We start from the raw sequence: 18088 nt of genomic DNA, 5'->3' as shown, positions 1-18088 counted from the left end.
ACACAGGCCATCCGTGATTTTAAACCTCCCAAGGACATTAAAGGCATCGCCAGGTTTATTGGTATGGTAAATTTCTTCAGAAAGTTCATTCCTAACTTTGCTAATAGAGCGGCGCCCTTAAACCTTCTTCGTAGGAAAGGCATCAAATTCGAGTGGGGACCTTCTCAACAAGCCGCTTTTGAAGACCTTAAATTAGCTCTTTGTAATGCACCTGTACTTGCTATGCCTGATTTCTCGAAGAAATTCATCGTTCAAACCGACGCGTCGTCGTCAGCAGTAGCGGCAGTCCTTCTTCAAGAGACTGAACTAGGGAGGCGACCTATCGCCTATGCATCTAGGACCTTGTCGGCTCAAGAAGCCAAGTATTCCATCTATGAGCTCGAAGGTTTGGCAGTCTTATTCGCCTTAGAAAAGTTCCGTCTCTATCTGGAACACGTCAAATTCGACCTGGAGACAGATAATCAAGCATTAAGCTGGGTCTTAGGTAGGCCGCGTCGTACTGGTCGCATAGCCCGTTGGGCCATCCGTATTTCTGCCTTCCAATTCGATGTCAGGCATATCAGAGGTACTGAAAATGTTGTTGCTGATGGACTCAGTCGTATGTTTTCTAACGACGTCGAGACCCATGAACCGGTCGACAGTTCATCACATCCCGAGTCCATACTATTTGATGTTAATGCCATCTTAACTGATGCCCCCATGCTTTTTAGGGATATCGAGAAATACCAACGTGAAGATCCGACGCTGGCTCCGATAATGGAAACCCTTTCTTCTGGGGAACATGTTGTCCCTTATGTTCTGAGGAATGGTGTTTTATGTTGCCCTTCGAGGCATGACAAGATGATGAAGGTTGTCGTTCCAGCTGTTCTTGTGCCTATGATCTTCAAGTACTACCATGAGACCCCATTGGGGGGGCATCTGGGAATATTTAAAACTCGTGAAAAGATTCGTGAAATGTTCATCTGGAAAGGTATGGACGGTGAAATCCGTGAACTTGTAAAAGCTTGTAAATCTTGTTTGCTCAGTAAACCCACCATGTCCACCAAGGTAGGCCTTTTGGCTTCGCATCAAGCATCGCGCCCCATGGAACGCCTGTATATTGATTATGTAGGACCCTTCCCCCAGTCGAAGGGAAATGCCAACAAATTCATCTTTGTATGTGTAGATGGTTTTACCAGATTTTCCTGGTTATTTCCGACTAAGCTGGCTACCGCTCAGTCCACCATTACTTGCCTAAATTCTATTTTTGCTTCTTTTGGTCCGTGCCAATATATTGTATCTGATAATGCTAAGGCTTTTACATCTAATTTATTTCGTAAATTCTGTTTTGACTTATCCATCTCTCATGTAACTACTTCTGCTTATTACCCTCAACCATCTCTGGCTGAACGGGTTAATCGTAATCTCAGGTCCGCACTGATTGCCTATCATCATGATGATCATTCCAGGTGGGACACGTCCCTGCATTGGTTAGCTTTTGCTTTGAATTTGGCGGTTCATGAATCCCATAAATTTACTCCAGCTTCTTTGATGTTCAAGTTTGTTCCTAACTCGCCGCTCTCTAACCTCTGGTCTCTGAGTGACATTCTACCCGAGACAATAGATCCGGATAATATTAAAGATCTTTGGAAGAAGGCTAAAGCCAATCTTAAGGTATCTCATGAAAAGGTTAGGGAAAGGTATGATCGTGGACGGAGACCCACCACTTTGAATGTAGGTGACCAGGTGATGGTCAAGAACTTTGTTCCCGCGGGCAAGCTTGCCCCCAGATTTCATGGGCCATGCATTATTCTTGATTTCCTTACGCCGGTTACGTTGTTAGTAAGCAATCCAGCCACCGAGAGGATATTTAGGGTTCACCTGTCACAGGTGAAACCAGTGTAAATTTTGTGTCAACTTGCTTCATATAATTTGAAAGGAATATGAAGGTTATATTTTTTTTTTGAGTTCAACTTTTAAGGCTTTCTGCCCCTTCTATAATATTTTGTCTTATATGTAAGCCTCTTGTAAAACCTTCCCCGATCCGTTAAACTGCCATTCTGTCCTTGCCTCGGCCATTACCACGCTCCCGTCTCCTGCTCCAATACACACTGTGGCTGAATTATATTAAATGCCATGGACATCTGCACGCCGCTGACCCCTCAACCTCTTCACCAAGCCTGTGCCCTCAAAAAGATGATGGTCCAACACAATTCTGCCGCCTAGCTTTAATGTTTCAGTGCCCCCGCAGCCGCGCGGCGCCGTGCAGCAACTGGGGCAGAAGACGGGCCCCCTCGGCCCCAGCGAGGACGACATGTGCACGGCGAGCCGGAGCTCTCCTCCCGGCCAAGGCTGATGTGCGGCGCACGACCTGCTACTTGCCCGCAGCCTGTATACCTTCACTGCGGGCGCGGCGTGTTTCAACACCACTGCTCCCCTCATAGTGCGGGCGAGCGGTATCTCAGGGTACTTGAGGGGTCCAAGCGGCCTCCCTTTGGACGCAAGCTGCAACGGCCGGTCTGGCCATTCAACTTGATCAACATCAACTACATGGACAGTTACGATAAGCAATGACTACACTTGGGAATTCCACAGCAATATTTGGTGGCAATTGCAAAATTTTCTTCACCTCTAAGTATTAAAAGTTTATCTTCAGAAATTCAACTTCTACAAATATAAAGACTTTACTTCACCTGCAACAACTAAATTTTGAAACTGAATCAAACCCAATTAAGAAATCTTATAAATGCTTCTACAATCAATCTTCATATCCACAGCATAACTTGGACCTTGTTTCAAACAGATTTCATGTGTCACCCCTGGAGGTACTTTTGGGGGGGGGGAGGTCTGTACCGGGCGGTACACCTTCACACCGCTAATTTAAAATGTGCGCCTGTTGAAACTCCTCTGCTGGAGGAAGTCTGAACTTTATCTACGCTATTAATTCTTTACCTTCTCAGAAGATGTCACCACGTGGAAAATTTTGAGTTTTTGAACTGTGTCATTTTTGATGTGTTTTTGTTTTGCTTGAAGTAAGAAGTGTGAACTTTCTCTTCTAGAGGACACTACTGAAGATCAACAATAGTGCACCCTAGTGCGAAGTCAAAGAACTATTTTTTTTTGGAGAAATTTTTATTTCAAATGTTTATCTTTGCTAAATTTTTTTCAGTTATTGTTTAAGTTGGCTGTATATCCCTCTTTTTCCCCTTGTTTTAGATTTATCCAATCCCGAATTTCTTTTAGTAATTTCCGACCAATCCGATGTATCTCCCCCCAACTTGGATATGTTTCTGTACCCTAGCCAATAAAATAATTGTGGGCGGGTGTTTTCATTCCCCTAACGCCTAGAACCTTCCGCGAGGGGATATAAACTGCTGATTTTTGTGTCTCTGCGCGACTTCTGTTCCATCTTTCAGTGTATTAAGTACATAGCAGGAGGCGGGAAGCGCCTCTTTCCTCGGCAGCGGTCAACAACAAGGTAATGGCCGATTAATAACTTCTTTCTTTGCTAGCTCAGCAGTTTAACTCTCGGGGCGGGTTCCAAGCGTTCTACCATGTAACCTTTTCCTAATGTAATTACTCTTCTCATCTGTTCTTTTTAAAGCTACATACTGGGATAGAGAGTGCTAACCCTCTCGAGCTCCCACTCATATTGTTTTGAGGTGAACTTATTTTTCTCAACCTATTCTTCGTTAACGTAAAACAATTGTTCTCTTCTTAAGTCACCTCTTTAGTATGGGATTAGCCCTTGTATTAACGGCCTAGTGCCAAGTAGGTCTTTATCAAAGTGTATTAGGAGTGCAAGTTGCCTTCTCTCAAATTGTTATTTTAGAGGTCATTTAATTAACCTTCTTTTTCATTTAATAGACCTCAGTAGATTGGGTATTTTACCCCTGTGTTTACGTCCGTTGAGGACAACTTGAAGGTGGAGTTTGGTGTGGCCTGGGAGAGGCTTAAATTTGAGAGCGAGTGGCTCTTTTGAAAATTGAGTGTTGTATGCCTCGTGGAGGCTTTTCAGTGTAATTTGGAGCTAGGGCTCCCAGGCATGAATGGGGTTTTCTGCCCCTCTGTTGAAACTTGTGTTTGGAGGTAAAACTGAGCTGATTGCCCAGGCATTGTGTTTTCAGGGCTCAAAGCCCAAATCCTGTAAATTTTGTAACTACCCTTTGATTTGCTACTTTGTACCTGCCATGCTTGTTATTTCTTTGTTTTTGAAAAGAAAATATAACCTGGTTAAATTTTAAATTAATTTTACTTTAGTAGCTTGAGACCCGTTCACCACCCCGCACCTTCTTTCAAGCATAACTACCACAAAAACCCGGTAACAGGGATCATTGTAAATATCTAGGTGTTAATATAAGGAAAGATCTTCACTGGGGTAATCACATAAATGGGATTGTAAATAAAGGATACCGATCTCTACACATGGTTATGAGGGTGTTTAGGGGTTGTAGTAAGGATGTAAAGGAGAGTGCATATAAGTCTCTGGTAAGACCCCAACTAGAGTATGGTTCCAGTGTATGGGACCCACACCAGGATTACCTGATTCAAGAACTGGAAAAAATCCAAAGAAAAGCAGCTCGATTTGTTCTGGGTGATTTCCGACAAAAGAGTAGCGTTACAAAAATGTTGCAATGTTTGGGTTGGGAAGAATTGAGAGAAAGAAGAAGAGCTGCTCGACTAAGTGGTATGTTCCGAGCTGTCAGCGGAGAGATGGCGTGGAATGACATTAGTAGACGAATAGGTTTGAATGGCGTTTATAAAAGTAGGAAAGATCACGATATGAAGATAAAGCTGGAATTCAAGAGGACAAACTGGGGCAAATATTCATTTATAGGAAGGGGAGTTAGGGATTGGAATAACTTACCAAGGGAGATGTTCAATAAATTTCCAATTTCTTTGAAATCATTTCGGAAAAGGCTAGGAAAGCAACAGATAGGGAATCTGCCACCTGGTCGACTGCCCTAAATGCAGATCAGTATTGATTGATTGAAAGAAAAGGAAAACAAGATACTTACAAGGTCAAATAAGAGAGCCATAACATCTTCATTGACTCGATTTTTGGAGTAATCAATAAGAATGTCACCATCTTCAGGGGTAAGAAGTCGAACACTGTAAATATAAACCAAAAGTAGGCAATTCTGGAACAGTGTATTTCCAAAGTAATTTCATATCCACCAATCATATACTCTGCCTCCATCTCCATAGGCCTATGTCCGATTCTTCAAACATCTTTTTTTAAGAAGAATGAAGATAGATAGGCCTACATGAAAATGGAGAACTATTGGGCAAGGAGGAAAGCTCAACACAAATGATGATTCTGCATGGTCCTGAGTGACCCATTCACGCAATCCATACAATCCATAGGGAGGTTCAGAGTTATTCAGATACAGGGGGATACTTAGGGTATAAATTATAATTTACTGAATAAAACCTAACCTAATCTTCATAACTTACATATGTCAATTCAATATACTGTCTAATTCATAGATGCCAATGATAAAGTATTAAAAAATTACTGTTGGTCACACTGATAATGCCTGAAAAAGAAAAAAAAAGTGATATTTTGTTTACTAGTGTTTCAATAGACACATCACATTTAAAGCTGTATTGTTATAGCCGTGATACAGTAACCAAATTCAGGCATGTGTTCATTACACATGGTTTTAACCCTCAACTTGTGAGGTGGTATTTCTGAGATACGTTGTGAGGTGGGGTCTCAAAGACACCACTAGTGTACCTTGGTTACACATAGCCACACGTAATCAAACGATTAACTTAAAACCACATGTATTGGTACTTCCATTCATATAAAATGGATTAAAAATGCAAATATGTCAGAAGATCAAAGTGTATGTCTATTAACCTTACTTTCACTCCTATAAATGATGTAGAATCTCTTCAGTGACCATTAGTTTTAATTAATTTTAAAGAAAGGAACCTCTATACAATATCATTATATAATTAATATTTAGAAACAAATACCTGTGACTGATAGAGTGAAACAGTTAAACAAGGTAAATTACATCATTTTGTAAAAGATCACACCATGTACAGCACATATAATTTTAGGCAAAATTTTTATTCTCACGAATGGCTCATGGGACTATTTATATCTTTTTCTTCCACAGTATACTCTACCAGAAGTGCTGTAATCACCATTGCCTTTTTCTTCTTCTTCTACCCTTTCCTTAGCCTCACGGATGCCAATTAGAGAAAATTCACCTTCTGAAATATTGTCACTATTAGTACTAAAGAAATCTTCTTCACAGTCAGTTTCAATATCACTTGCACCTGCCTCAAGCTATGATTGCACAGTGCTTTCAAATCCAAATTCTCCTACTTAATTTAATCACCTGCAAGCATGGTCAATATGGAATGTAAACAGTAAGGTACGGTCTGTGGTAATGCACCTGTCAACAGCTGGAGCAACACTGAGCTGTGCAGTGACTCGAGGTCTCACGCTAGGAAGGTAAACGAAAGAAAAGACAGGAAATAAAATAAAACTTGAAAAGTTTCCCGCGGTCTATGTGACCACACCTCACAAGTTGAGGGTTAACAATGAAGCAATGTTAGATAAGTGCTTACAGCTGAAGAGGTACAAGAAAGTTTAAAAGAAGAGAAAGAGGTAAGAAATCAGAACAAAAATACAGTAAGGAAAAAGCTGTGAAAGAAGAAAGAAAAAAAAAAAAGGAGGGAACAATGCTACAGTCATTTAGAAATCTGTTTCTGAAAGTGATGAAAATGACAAAGAAGAAAGCCCTGGACCCAATACCAACAAAAGTCTCAAATTTTGAAATAAATAATAATAATAATAATAATAATAATAACAACAACAAGAGGATTCTGTGTCTCAGTACATTACCAAAATGTGGCAAGATAGTGAAGGAGTATAGAGGAGCAGGATACAGAACAAGATGACAGAATAAAAACAAATATTCAGTCAAGTTTTTAACCAAATGCAAAGGAATGGTCATTGTTACATTTCTCCATACATGCATCCATGGAGTAAACCGGATATAAGTTGCCACTGATATAAGTTAGTAAGGCACAGTGTTGTTATTATGATAAAGGTCAACATACTTGAAAATATTACACTGGGGAATAGAGGTTTTGGTGACTTAGATCTGAGACTTATTTTTTACTAATTTTTGGGCAGGGAATCCAAATATGACCTCAGTTTTTCCTTCCACGTCAGGTTTTTACGATACCATACCTCCAAAATCATTCAAATTTTATACATAGAATGGAAAGTAAAGGAGTAAATTCAATTTAAACAGCAATTTTGTTCATACAGAGGATATATTACCACCTTTATATGCAAAATCTTTTCCAATTTATTCTACTTCTGACAAAAATTTGCACTTATAGCTTTTCTTAAAGTGTGAAATCTGTGGACAATCCCTCCGAATACTCCAGTAGTAGTCATCCTGCATATGTTGATCCCATGACCTTCAAATCTTGGTAGAATCATTCACCTTGTTCATCACTGGTGGCACCAAGATTTTTGGGGAACGTATCTATATGGCTACGCAGAAAATGCACTTTGATGCTCATGTTGCATCCAAGCCTTTTGTATAAGTCCAAGATTTTCTGGATGATTTCAGTGTAATTCTCTGCTCGTGTATTTCCAAGAAAGTTGAATGATAACCAAGCATTTCTTTCCAGTTTTGTCACTGTCCTAATGAAATGTGGATCCCTGATCAGCTGTCAAATCTGTGGACCATCAAATACACCGGCCTTTATTTTTTTCACGACAGGCCAGGAAATGCAGTAAGGAGATTTGCAGTAGAGAAAATACCTGACGTGATACAAGAAAACTGACTGCAGATTCAAAATCAGGATATATGTTTTAGTAAATATCAGCATAAAAATTGAAGTCAACAGAAAAAACATTTAAAATTGTTCCCCAGTGTTATCATGGTACAGTAACAAGCTATGGATCTCTAAAGTTAGAAAAGACTGTTTTTATACCCAAATTACCCCCAGCCCAACCTCAATGAAACGAGTATAATATTAAAACAAATTTATACAACTTCTGATATACGACATGTATGTATGTTCAGTCCTCATCCTGAAGGCTGGTTGGATCCTCAACAGCTCCACCATTAACTGTCATAGATGGCCTAGGCATCACTGAAGAGGCATGCTACAGAAATGAGGAGTGACATAGTTTCCCGCTGCTTTCCACACTGAGCCACAAGTTGCTATTGCATATCAGTCTGCCAAGCCCACTGAAATGCATGCACCAACTGACCCTATAAGCAACATTTTCACACCAATCATAGTAGGGACTAGCTGCCTGAGGAATGGTATTACCAGCATCGCTCATACCTCAATCACTTTCATATTGTCAAAGCCAAGGATAAGACTGAGACAGATCAACGAAAGGAGGCTAACAAAATTGTTCTGGCCTATACCAGAAGATACAGTGCACCATAAACACTAGGTCTCACCAGCAAAGGCGAAGATATACGACATAAAATTTAATTTAAAATAACGGTTGTCTTGCAAAACTCAGCGGAGTACCCCCCTCCCGTAAGTGAGTGTAGCAAGTTTATTCTAGCCAGCATGATGGTTCTGCAGTAATATTTGTATAAACATAAGAGACACAGCCTATAAGAACTTCTGAAATTCATGCAACTCACCTATGCAACTGTACTGCAGGCTGGCTGCCAATTGCTAACTGCCTGATAAGTATCGGTATGCATTCTAAGCTATTGGTGCCTAAAAATATCACCTCCACCTATTATAAATAGTATTATTAGAAATAATTATTAATAGAAACTAGATGTAACATGAAAGGATAAAAAGGAGTTACAAAATACTTTTTTTTTCCTCACTATTATTTTTACTTCTGAGAATTTAAAATCTTAAGTCAGAAAAAATAGAGGATATAATATTAGAAAAATTATGCCAGCAAAAATAACTGTGCTAACAATGACAATACATCCCCTGAGGAACAGCTTCATGCCATGGAACAGACAGATATGGAACAAGTCCATAATATATTTATATCAGGACAGGTACACAATTTACTGAAATAAAATTGGTTTATTTGGGCAATATCTCTGCTGCCAAATGCACACACATTTACAATGCATTACAGCTCCAGACAAATAATTCCCTAACTTATAACAACTCCTTCAAGACCACCTGCTGCCAATTCTTGATGAATGCAGTATTTTCAAAATCTGTCCCTTGGTACAGGTCAGAGTAAAATTTACCTTCCACCAAAGTCTTACACTGGATGTGCTAGGAAGCTGCGAAGGTACGGGTGGTGCTGAATGAGAATGCACATGAGTTGTGTGTCTAAGTGTTTTGAAAGGTGTTACTCACTGCGTCAGTAATACTGGCCCAGTGAGGAAAGCAATGGTAAACTACTCCACTCCTCATCTTGCCTAGTATTATTTACTTACACACTGCCATCTGGTTTTCCCTAACCACATAAACTCTGGTGGTGCCATTTGAGGATCCAACCAGCCTCTTGGCTAATGACGTGATATAGAGACCCTTTCAAGATGAAAGCACTTTCTCGCCCTTTCCTTCTATGAACTGGAATTCACAATTGCAATTTTTCCCTTTTTACAATCTTTCCGTCGCATCGTCTTATAGCGAAGACAGGAAAAGAAACGGCTAGGAGTGGGAAGGAAGCCACCTTCAGACCTGCCGACAGTAGGGTTCGAACCCACTGCCTCCCGAATGCAAGTTGATAGCTACGTGACTCAAACCACGCAGCCACTTGTTCGGTCACTCTCTAGACAAGAATTATTTAGTTTCAATCATTATCAAAACGAAACATACTAAAACACAGTTAATATCAGTGAGAGGGTAATACAACATCAATATTTTAAAAGCAAATGATGAAACGCTTCAAAATACTTGCAACTCTACAGTCACACCCACACCTTCAAGTGGTGCGTAACTGATAACAGAAAAGAATTAAATTATCATATCAAAATTGAAACTCTTCACCTGAAATAACAGAAACCGGCAATTGTATTCAGATTCTCACAATCTAATCGGAAGCTAAAAGAACGAGTAGAGATAATGAAGTAATTGTCTAGCAATTTGACCTAAGACCAACAAAAGCCGGTGCAAACACTTTCAGTGCAGTAGGGAATACTTAACTAATTCTACGAAATCACTAAATTGCAGCGAGGGATCAAGTAAATTATTTTATGACTTGACATTTCTCAAGGACACAGCCCAATGTCAACTGAAGGTTATTTATTTACCTGTACTCCTGGAAGCGATTGGGATTGATTTTCATGAGCTGGTAAATGAATATACGCTTTCCAAATTTATCATAATAGTCTTGCAGTCTTTTAAATGCTGGATCTTCGGTAAGTCTCGGCCTATTTGCTGAACAATCAGGCTCCACGGGTACAGTTCTGCAGGTACATGCCATATTGAAAGCCGAGGACAAAATTTCTATCCTAACTTTACACAGAGAGATCTCATCAGACACTGACTAGTTCCTGTGCTTTCCTATAGGAGCCAGCTGACAATCCAAACAATCGAACAAAAAGCTATCCGAAGGCGCTTACTAATTTTACGGGTTGCCAACTACGTCGCAATCACCCACGAAATTCCCCTAAAGAAAACGTGCCCAGGTTTCTCAATTCACCAAAGTCCGAGATGCCATGATGCCATACTACAGTTTTTATAATATAATATACTCTCGTTTAACTAGCTGTAAAATCCAGCTGCAATGGCGTTGATAACGGTTTTTTCTTTTATAAATATTGCCAGACAGCATAGAATTGTCTTAATATGGTAGTTATTTAACCTCCCTTCAATTACTATCGATTTTAAGTGATACCACAGTGTCGCTATTTTGTCCCGCAGGAATTCTCTAACATGCTGGAAGCTAACGACACGGTGATGTCACCGAACTGTACCGGGATCGAACTCAGTACCTATCTTGGGAAGAGAGTGACATAGACTAATAGACTGAGCCGCTGTGGTCGACGCAGGAAATAGTGAAGTAAATGTGGTCTATACATGTCCATTCATGATACTTGAGGTTCCTCTCGATAATCTCATTAAGATTAAATAGAAAGTTTTCACTGTGTGCTGATAAACTCGTGAGGTGTAACTATTGCATTTCCTTATTGATGTAGTTTGAAGTCATCAAACCGGATCGTCGCGTTATTCCTCTAGCTCGAAGGCTGGATGTTTGTGATCTTCTTAATACATTAATCTTTACACACACACACACACACACACACACACACACACCACGATTATGAATGCATACTTCCTCATAGGGCTGGGGTCACGGGTTCGATTCCCCGCAGGGTCGGGAATGTTAACCATAATTGGTTAATTCTGCTGGCACTGGGGCTGGGTCCAGGGCCGGATTAAGAGGTGGGGGCTAAAGGAGCTGCAGCCCCGGGCCCCGCTTGACAAGGGGCCCCGGCCCTTGGTCGAACCTAAAACTGTATAAAAAACGGCCTGCTTCTCCACCTCCGTGCATGTATATGAATATTTACGCTCGCAAAATATCGAACACACACTCTTACTTCCTTCTTATCAGCCGTCCGCGTTAGTAGGCCCTATTTCATTACTGCTAGGATCAATTACCGTCCGGAGACACCAATCCTCGCTACTTACGCACTGTAATTATTGTAAAGGTTATTGTTGACGAAAATTTTAATCTGGCAGCTTGCGAGCACGGGCAAAGGCTGAAGAGGGGAAGAGGTCTAGGAAGTGAGCGGGTGGGGACAGGGGAAGCACGCTTGAATGCGCATGCTATGAAGAGAACTTTCAGTTCACCTCTGATTATTAAACCATTCGTAAGTTACAACTGTAATGTTCTTGTAAAATGGATAGAAAATATCCTAGTGGTGCCAAAAAACGTAAGTTCTGTTTTGTATGTCGATTTGTTAGTGATGATGAGACAAATGTAAAATATGTTTTGGCATTATGAAATATTAACATGAAAAATAGAGGAAAATTGTAGTCTATTTCAACACGTCCCTATTCATCAATTTAAGTGGAAGTACTTCTATAACGACTTCAGTATGCTAGTCTTACGTGATATTACGAAGAAGGGGCCCCACATTTTTAAATAGCCCAGGACCCCCAAACACCTTAATCCGGTACTGGCTAGGTCTATGTGTCGTCTTCATCCTCATCATGACCGCAGGTCGCCTACGGGTAACAAATCAAAAGACCTGATCTGGCGAGCCGAACTTGTCCTCGGATACTCCCGGCACTAAAAGCCATACCGTACATCATTTCATTTTTTCATAGGGTTGGTGTCAGGAAGGACATTCGGCCGTATAACAACTTAATCCACATTAGTGCCAACCCCGTCCGCCTCTGTGGTGTTAGTGTGATTAGCTGCCACCCTCGGAGGCCCGGGTTCGATTCCCGGCTCTGCCACGAAATTTAAAAAGTGGTACGAGGGCTGGAACGGGGTCCACTCAGCCTCTGGAGGTCAAATGAGTAGATGTGAGTTTGATTCCCACCTCAGCCATCCTGGAAGTGATTTTCCGTGGTTTCCCACTTCTCCTCCAGGCAAATGCCGGGGTGGTACCTTACTTAAGGCCACGTCCGCTTCCTTCCCTCTTCCTTGTCTATCCCTTCCAATCTTCCCATCCCCCCACAAGGCCCCTGTTCAGCATAGTAGGTGAGGCCACCTGAGCGAGGTACTGGTCATTCTCCCCAGTTGTATCCCCCGGCCCAACGTCTCACGCTCCAGGAAGAAGCGGAATCCCTCGCTGAGTCCGAGGGAAAAACCAACCCTGGAGGGTAAACAGATTAAGAAAGAAAGAAAGAAAGAAAGAAAGAAAGAAAGTGCCGACCCCAAATAATTGGGAAAAGGTGAAGGGGCAGAAGAAGAGGAAGTTCTTTGAGATTAATCAGTCCCTAGACTTGATTGATACTGCTCCTCGTGTGCTTGTGCTACTCTCTTCATCTGTTTTATTATTATTTAACGTGTAGCTTTTAGTGCCGGAAATGTCCGAAGACATGTCTGGTGCAGGTCGCCCTATGTGACACCCCTCTATGGACGAACTGCGCGTTTGGATGTGAGACTTGGTGTCGGCACATAGCCTAATCCTTTCGAATAACACCATGGGCTTAACATCGCCAACCGACGGACGAACAACAGCGTCATATGCCTTCACTCTATATGAGCACTGCGGAGAGGTTTGGAACTTAATCCATGCTTTTGGCACGCAATCTAGTGATTAGAAATTGCATACCACCACTTCTCCTACCCTGCGACCAACATTTGAAAAATATTTCGACCAACGGGACTGAAACTGGCTAAACACGGTGTCAGACCATTTATAGACTTCACACCTCAACAATCATGACCACCAGACGGAATAATAATAATAATAATAATAATAATAATAATAATAATAATAATAATAATAATAATAATAATAATAATAATAATAATAGTTCGACTCATTGGCTGAATGGTCAGCGTTGAGGCCTTTGATTCAGAGAGTCCCGGGTTCGAATCCCGGCCGCGTCGGGGATTTTAATCACCTCTGATTAATTCTTCTGGCCCGGGGACTAAGTGTTCGTGTTTGTTCCAACACTTTCTTCTTCACATTCAAACAACACACTACCAACCACCACAGAAACACGCAATAGTGATTACATCCCTCAATATAGGGTTGTGTCAGGAAGGGCATCCGCCCGTAAAACAGGGCCAAATCCACATTATGCAACACAGTTCTCACCCGCGACCCCACAGGTGTGGGAAAGGCGGTAGAAAAAGAAGGAGAAGAAAAAGAATAATAATAACAATCATCATCGTCATCGTCGTCATAATCGGCGTCCAGCTCCATGGTTAAATGGTTAGCGTGCTGGGCTTTCGTCCAGAGGGTCTCGGGTTCGGTCCCTGGCCAGGTCAAATATTTTAACCTTCAATGGTTAATTCCGATGGCTCAGGGGCTGGGTGTGTATGCCGTCTTCATCATCAGAATTCATCATAGTTAGGGCCTCATCCTCACAGACGCGCAGGTCGCCTATACGGCGTCAACTCGAAAGAACTGCACCAGGCCTCCCCAGAGGCCACACGCCATTATTATAATTATCATCATCGACTTCTTACAGCTTATCCCGTTTCATACAGGGTAATTGTGAGTTCTTGGTTTTTGTATCCATGTTTTGTTTTGTGGTTTTTTTTCCTAGTGGTTCAACGTCACACTAAGACATTGAAGATTTTTGGCGAAGCAAGGATAGAAAAGGGCTAAAATTGGAAAGGTAACGGCCGTGGTCTTAATTAGGGTACAGCTCCAGCATTGTAGCTATTTTTAATTTACCTCTTCCATTTCTCCGCTAGCTGTCAGAACGCTTCTTTTAATAGTCTACCTGAGAACTTCCTTCATGTTTCTTTACTGTCGAGGCATCTTTTACGTATACTGCTGGACTCGATTCGACATTCGTAGTGGCTACAGGATGTCATGTGTCCAATCAAACTGTTATGAACAGGTTGCTTGATGCCGATTTGCACCCTCGACGGCCCTAGTGACGCCCAGCTCTTACGCCTTAACACCATGAGCCCGTGACATATGACCAAGATATCATTCCGAATGGGCTTTCCTAAATTGGTGTAGAGTGGTGTCGTGAATGACCCAGACGATTTCAGATATTGCACGCCTCAGATGCTGTACTCACCATATGCTGCAAGACGATAGCTTATTCAGGTTCTGGGTAGCTATTGCATGGGTTCACCAAAGTCCTCCCGTGGTTTTTCAGTGCACATTTAACAGACGATAACTCACGTTTTTTTTTTTTTTTTTTTTGCTAGGGACTTTACGTCGCACCGACACAGATAGGTCTTATGGCGACGAAACTCACGTGTTAACCGTGCCGTTATCTTTAACATCTTCCTTCTTCTCCGTGGTAGTATCAGCCGAACGAAGTAGCCTTCCTGTTTCCCAAACATGAATTTCATTACGCATGCCTGGGATAAATTGAAACAAACTGTTTGGGCACGTCCTAGACGACGTTATGATCTGCACAACACCCAGATTACCATAGATCCAAACAAAGGGAAGTGCTTCTGAATATTAACGTTGTCAAGACTGATGTTAAAATTCCAACTGAGAAACTAATGATGTGATCTTGTGTGTTGCCAGGAATCAGCGCAAAATATATTATAGTTACATGAAACAGGTAAATTTTTCTGTTAAACATGAACCGTATGCTTCATTTTCAAAACATTTTGTTGCATATTACATTCTCTGCCTCATCTTCAAAATTCTGTACACGTAAGTTTGCATTCAGTGGATGTTAGCCCTGAAGATGCAGGCAAATGTCGAAGGTGTAGGTAGCCTACCGTAATATTAAGACAACATATCAGCGTTGCCGTAAAGTTACGTGTTAGTAAAACTATTAGCAAAATGGACATCGTCCAAAGTAAAATTAACCTTCTTCTTCTTCTTCTGTTGTAAAATCGAACGGTCATTATAAATGTCAGAGTATGGAAAGTTTATCCTTAAGAAGATTTCCTAACGTGCCGAAAGATAGCGATAGACAGTTTTTGCTTCTTTTACACATTAAATGCCAGCGACCTTACATAGGCTTTAACCTGCATTCTTGGGAACGAAAGATCAACAGCTAACTAATTCACTAACCATGGACCATGGATAAAATAAAAATAAAAAAGTTTTTAATTGTTTTCTGTTCCGGCTCCATGGCTAACTGGTTAGCATGCTGGCGAGTTCGATTCCCGTCTGGGTCGGGGATTTTAACGTCCATTGGTTAACTGCGATGGCTTGGGACTGGGTACGTGTGTGCCTTCTTCATCATCAAAGGTAGGCCACCATCCTCATACAAGCTCAGCTCGCCCATTCAGCTAACTTGAAAGACCTGTACTAGACCTCTTCGGAGGCAACACGCTATTATTACCTTCAGCACTCTTCTGCAACACATTTCAAAAGTGTCTATTATCTTTCCTTCTTTCTTTCTGTGCTAGTTACTGTCCATGTTTCCATGCAATGTCACACTCCAGACGAAAGTCTTCATAAAGATCTGGCTCATTCCTATCTCAATGTTCGAAATGAGCAAATTTCTTTCCTTAAGAAAGGCCCTCCTGCTTGTGTTAGTCAGCATTTTACATCCTCCTTACTTCTGCCATCATTAGTCATTCTACTTCCCTAGTAACAATACTAATTTACTTTCTTTAAGACTTCATTTCCTGATCTAATATTTTCTGCATCACCTGGCTTCGTTCGACTGCACTCCATTGCTTTCGTTAGTGTTCCAAATATGTTGTAAACTCTGGGCTGGGAAGATTTGGAACTAAGAAAATGAACAGCACGACTATGCGGAATGTTTTGAGCTATCAAGGGAGAGGTGGCTTGGAATGGTGGATATGCTTGAGCGGAGTTTTAAAAAATAGGAACGTTCGTAAAACGAATAATAAGTTGGAATTCAAGAGGACAGATTGGTGCAAATACTCGTTTAAGGGAAGGGAAATTAGTTATTGGAAATAATATTTATCACAGTACATTTGATGCTAGCAACAAATATTGACCTATTTTAGTATATTCTGCAACTACTTCTAACTCCTGTGTCCGTAACACTTCAAAAACTGTATCACTTCTAAGATACTTCCGTGAGCAACTGGAGAAGAGGCGATCATCTTTTGACGTCAAGAACACCGCTATTCTTAAGATAAATAATCAGCCCCAGACGAAACAGTATTGTGGAGCCATTATTTGTCGTGCAGTTGGCAGCACAATGTGCACCAGAGACTCTGTTGTACTCTGTTGCAGTCGTGTTGTTCTGAAGGCCGTACACTCCCATATCTTTCACTCTCCTGAAGTGGGCCAGTTCACTGACCGTAATTACATTGTAGGCATGAATCGCCCTGATCTAAATTGAATCTATTTCATTCGTACCGTGCAGGTGTGTACCCACCTCGGAATGACAAGGTAATTTACTTGTTACGTTGTTTACGTAATTTATGTTCAGGTTAAGAGGGATTTATAATTCTGTTGATTTTCTCCTTAAAACAACGTTCCCCATTCATAGTTAAGGCTGGGATGCCAAAAGATAATCATTTGATAGCCGCTGCTTCAGTCTGTCACCGATCTGTCGCGTCTCAGTGCCTTATAAGTGTCGGTCCCGCGGCGTAGGGGTAGCGTGCTTGCTTCTTACCCGCAGGCCCCGGATTCGATTCCCGGTCAGGTAAGGGATTTGAGGGCCGGTTCGAGGTCCACTCAGCCTACTTGTTACAAAATTGAGGAGCTATCTGACGGTGAAGTCTAGAAAGCTAAGAAGATTTGTCGTACTGTCCACAAGACACGTCGTACTCTGCAGGCCTTCGGGCTAAGCAGTGGTCGCTTGGTGGGCCTTGGACCTTCGCGATTGTTACGCTAAAGGATTTGGTTTGATCAACGGCATGTTTTTTTCGCATTAATTTATGTACTATTTCGTGAAAAGATAATTTTGTTCGTGTTATTTCGCGGATTAGGTCTTTTCTCATCGCTTAAAAAAATGAAAATGCACAGCCTGTTTCCAGTCATTCGACCGGGTCAGGAATGGAATGAATGAAGCCCCATCTAACGGCGAGGGTAGGATTTGTGCCGGCTGCCGAAGCCTATCGGATTCCTCTGGGGCAGTGATTAATGAATGACAGATGAAATGAAATGATATTGGAGAATGTTGCTGGAATTAATTATGACAGGGAAAACCGGAGTACCCGGAGAAAAACCTGTCCCACCTCCGCTTTGTCCAGCGTAAATCTCACATGAAGTGACCGGAATTTTAACCACGGAACCCAGCGGTGAGAGGCCGCGCGCTGCCGTCAGAGCTACGGAGGCTTTTCTCGTCGCTTGAATTTCGCGTTAATAATTTTCCAAAATTAGTCCTTGAACGTTTCATTCGTTTATTTCTGAATTATTTATGTTAAAGATAGGTACATGAATAGAAACAAAGATTGCTAATCATTCATTATTACTTTATTATAGTCCTAATCAAGATCACATACTGAATTACCCTTCCACTCCATATAGCCATGCCATCAAAGGATTTCTTATATTAAATTATTAAAACTAACAGGTAGTTCTGTCGAACTGAGAAATCTTTATTGTGTCTTCTGTTTCCCTCGTAATACTGGAATATGATT

At 41.3% G+C, this 18088-nt stretch overlaps 1 protein-coding gene across 1 annotated transcript in view; it reads right to left on the bottom strand.

Moving 5' to 3' along the window:
• Pgi (glucose-6-phosphate isomerase) overlaps window positions 1-10441 on the bottom strand; it is a 93752-nt gene extending 83311 nt beyond the window's left edge. The window contains exons 1-2 of the mRNA XM_067143593.2: window positions 10218-10441; window positions 4998-5091 (exon numbers count right to left, since the gene is read on the bottom strand). Coding sequence (XP_066999694.1) covers window positions 4998-5091; window positions 10218-10390 — 267 coding nt within the window. The 5' untranslated portion in view covers window positions 10391-10441. The remainder of the gene's footprint in view (window positions 1-4997; window positions 5092-10217) is intronic.
• Between the last annotated feature and the right edge of the window lie 7647 nt (window positions 10442-18088).

This window comes from Anabrus simplex, chromosome 3 (genome assembly GCF_040414725.1).
Source record: "Anabrus simplex isolate iqAnaSimp1 chromosome 3, ASM4041472v1, whole genome shotgun sequence".
In the NCBI taxonomy this organism is placed as follows: domain Eukaryota; kingdom Metazoa; phylum Arthropoda; class Insecta; order Orthoptera; family Tettigoniidae; genus Anabrus; species Anabrus simplex.
This window is presented reverse-complemented; position numbering and strand designations above follow the sequence as displayed.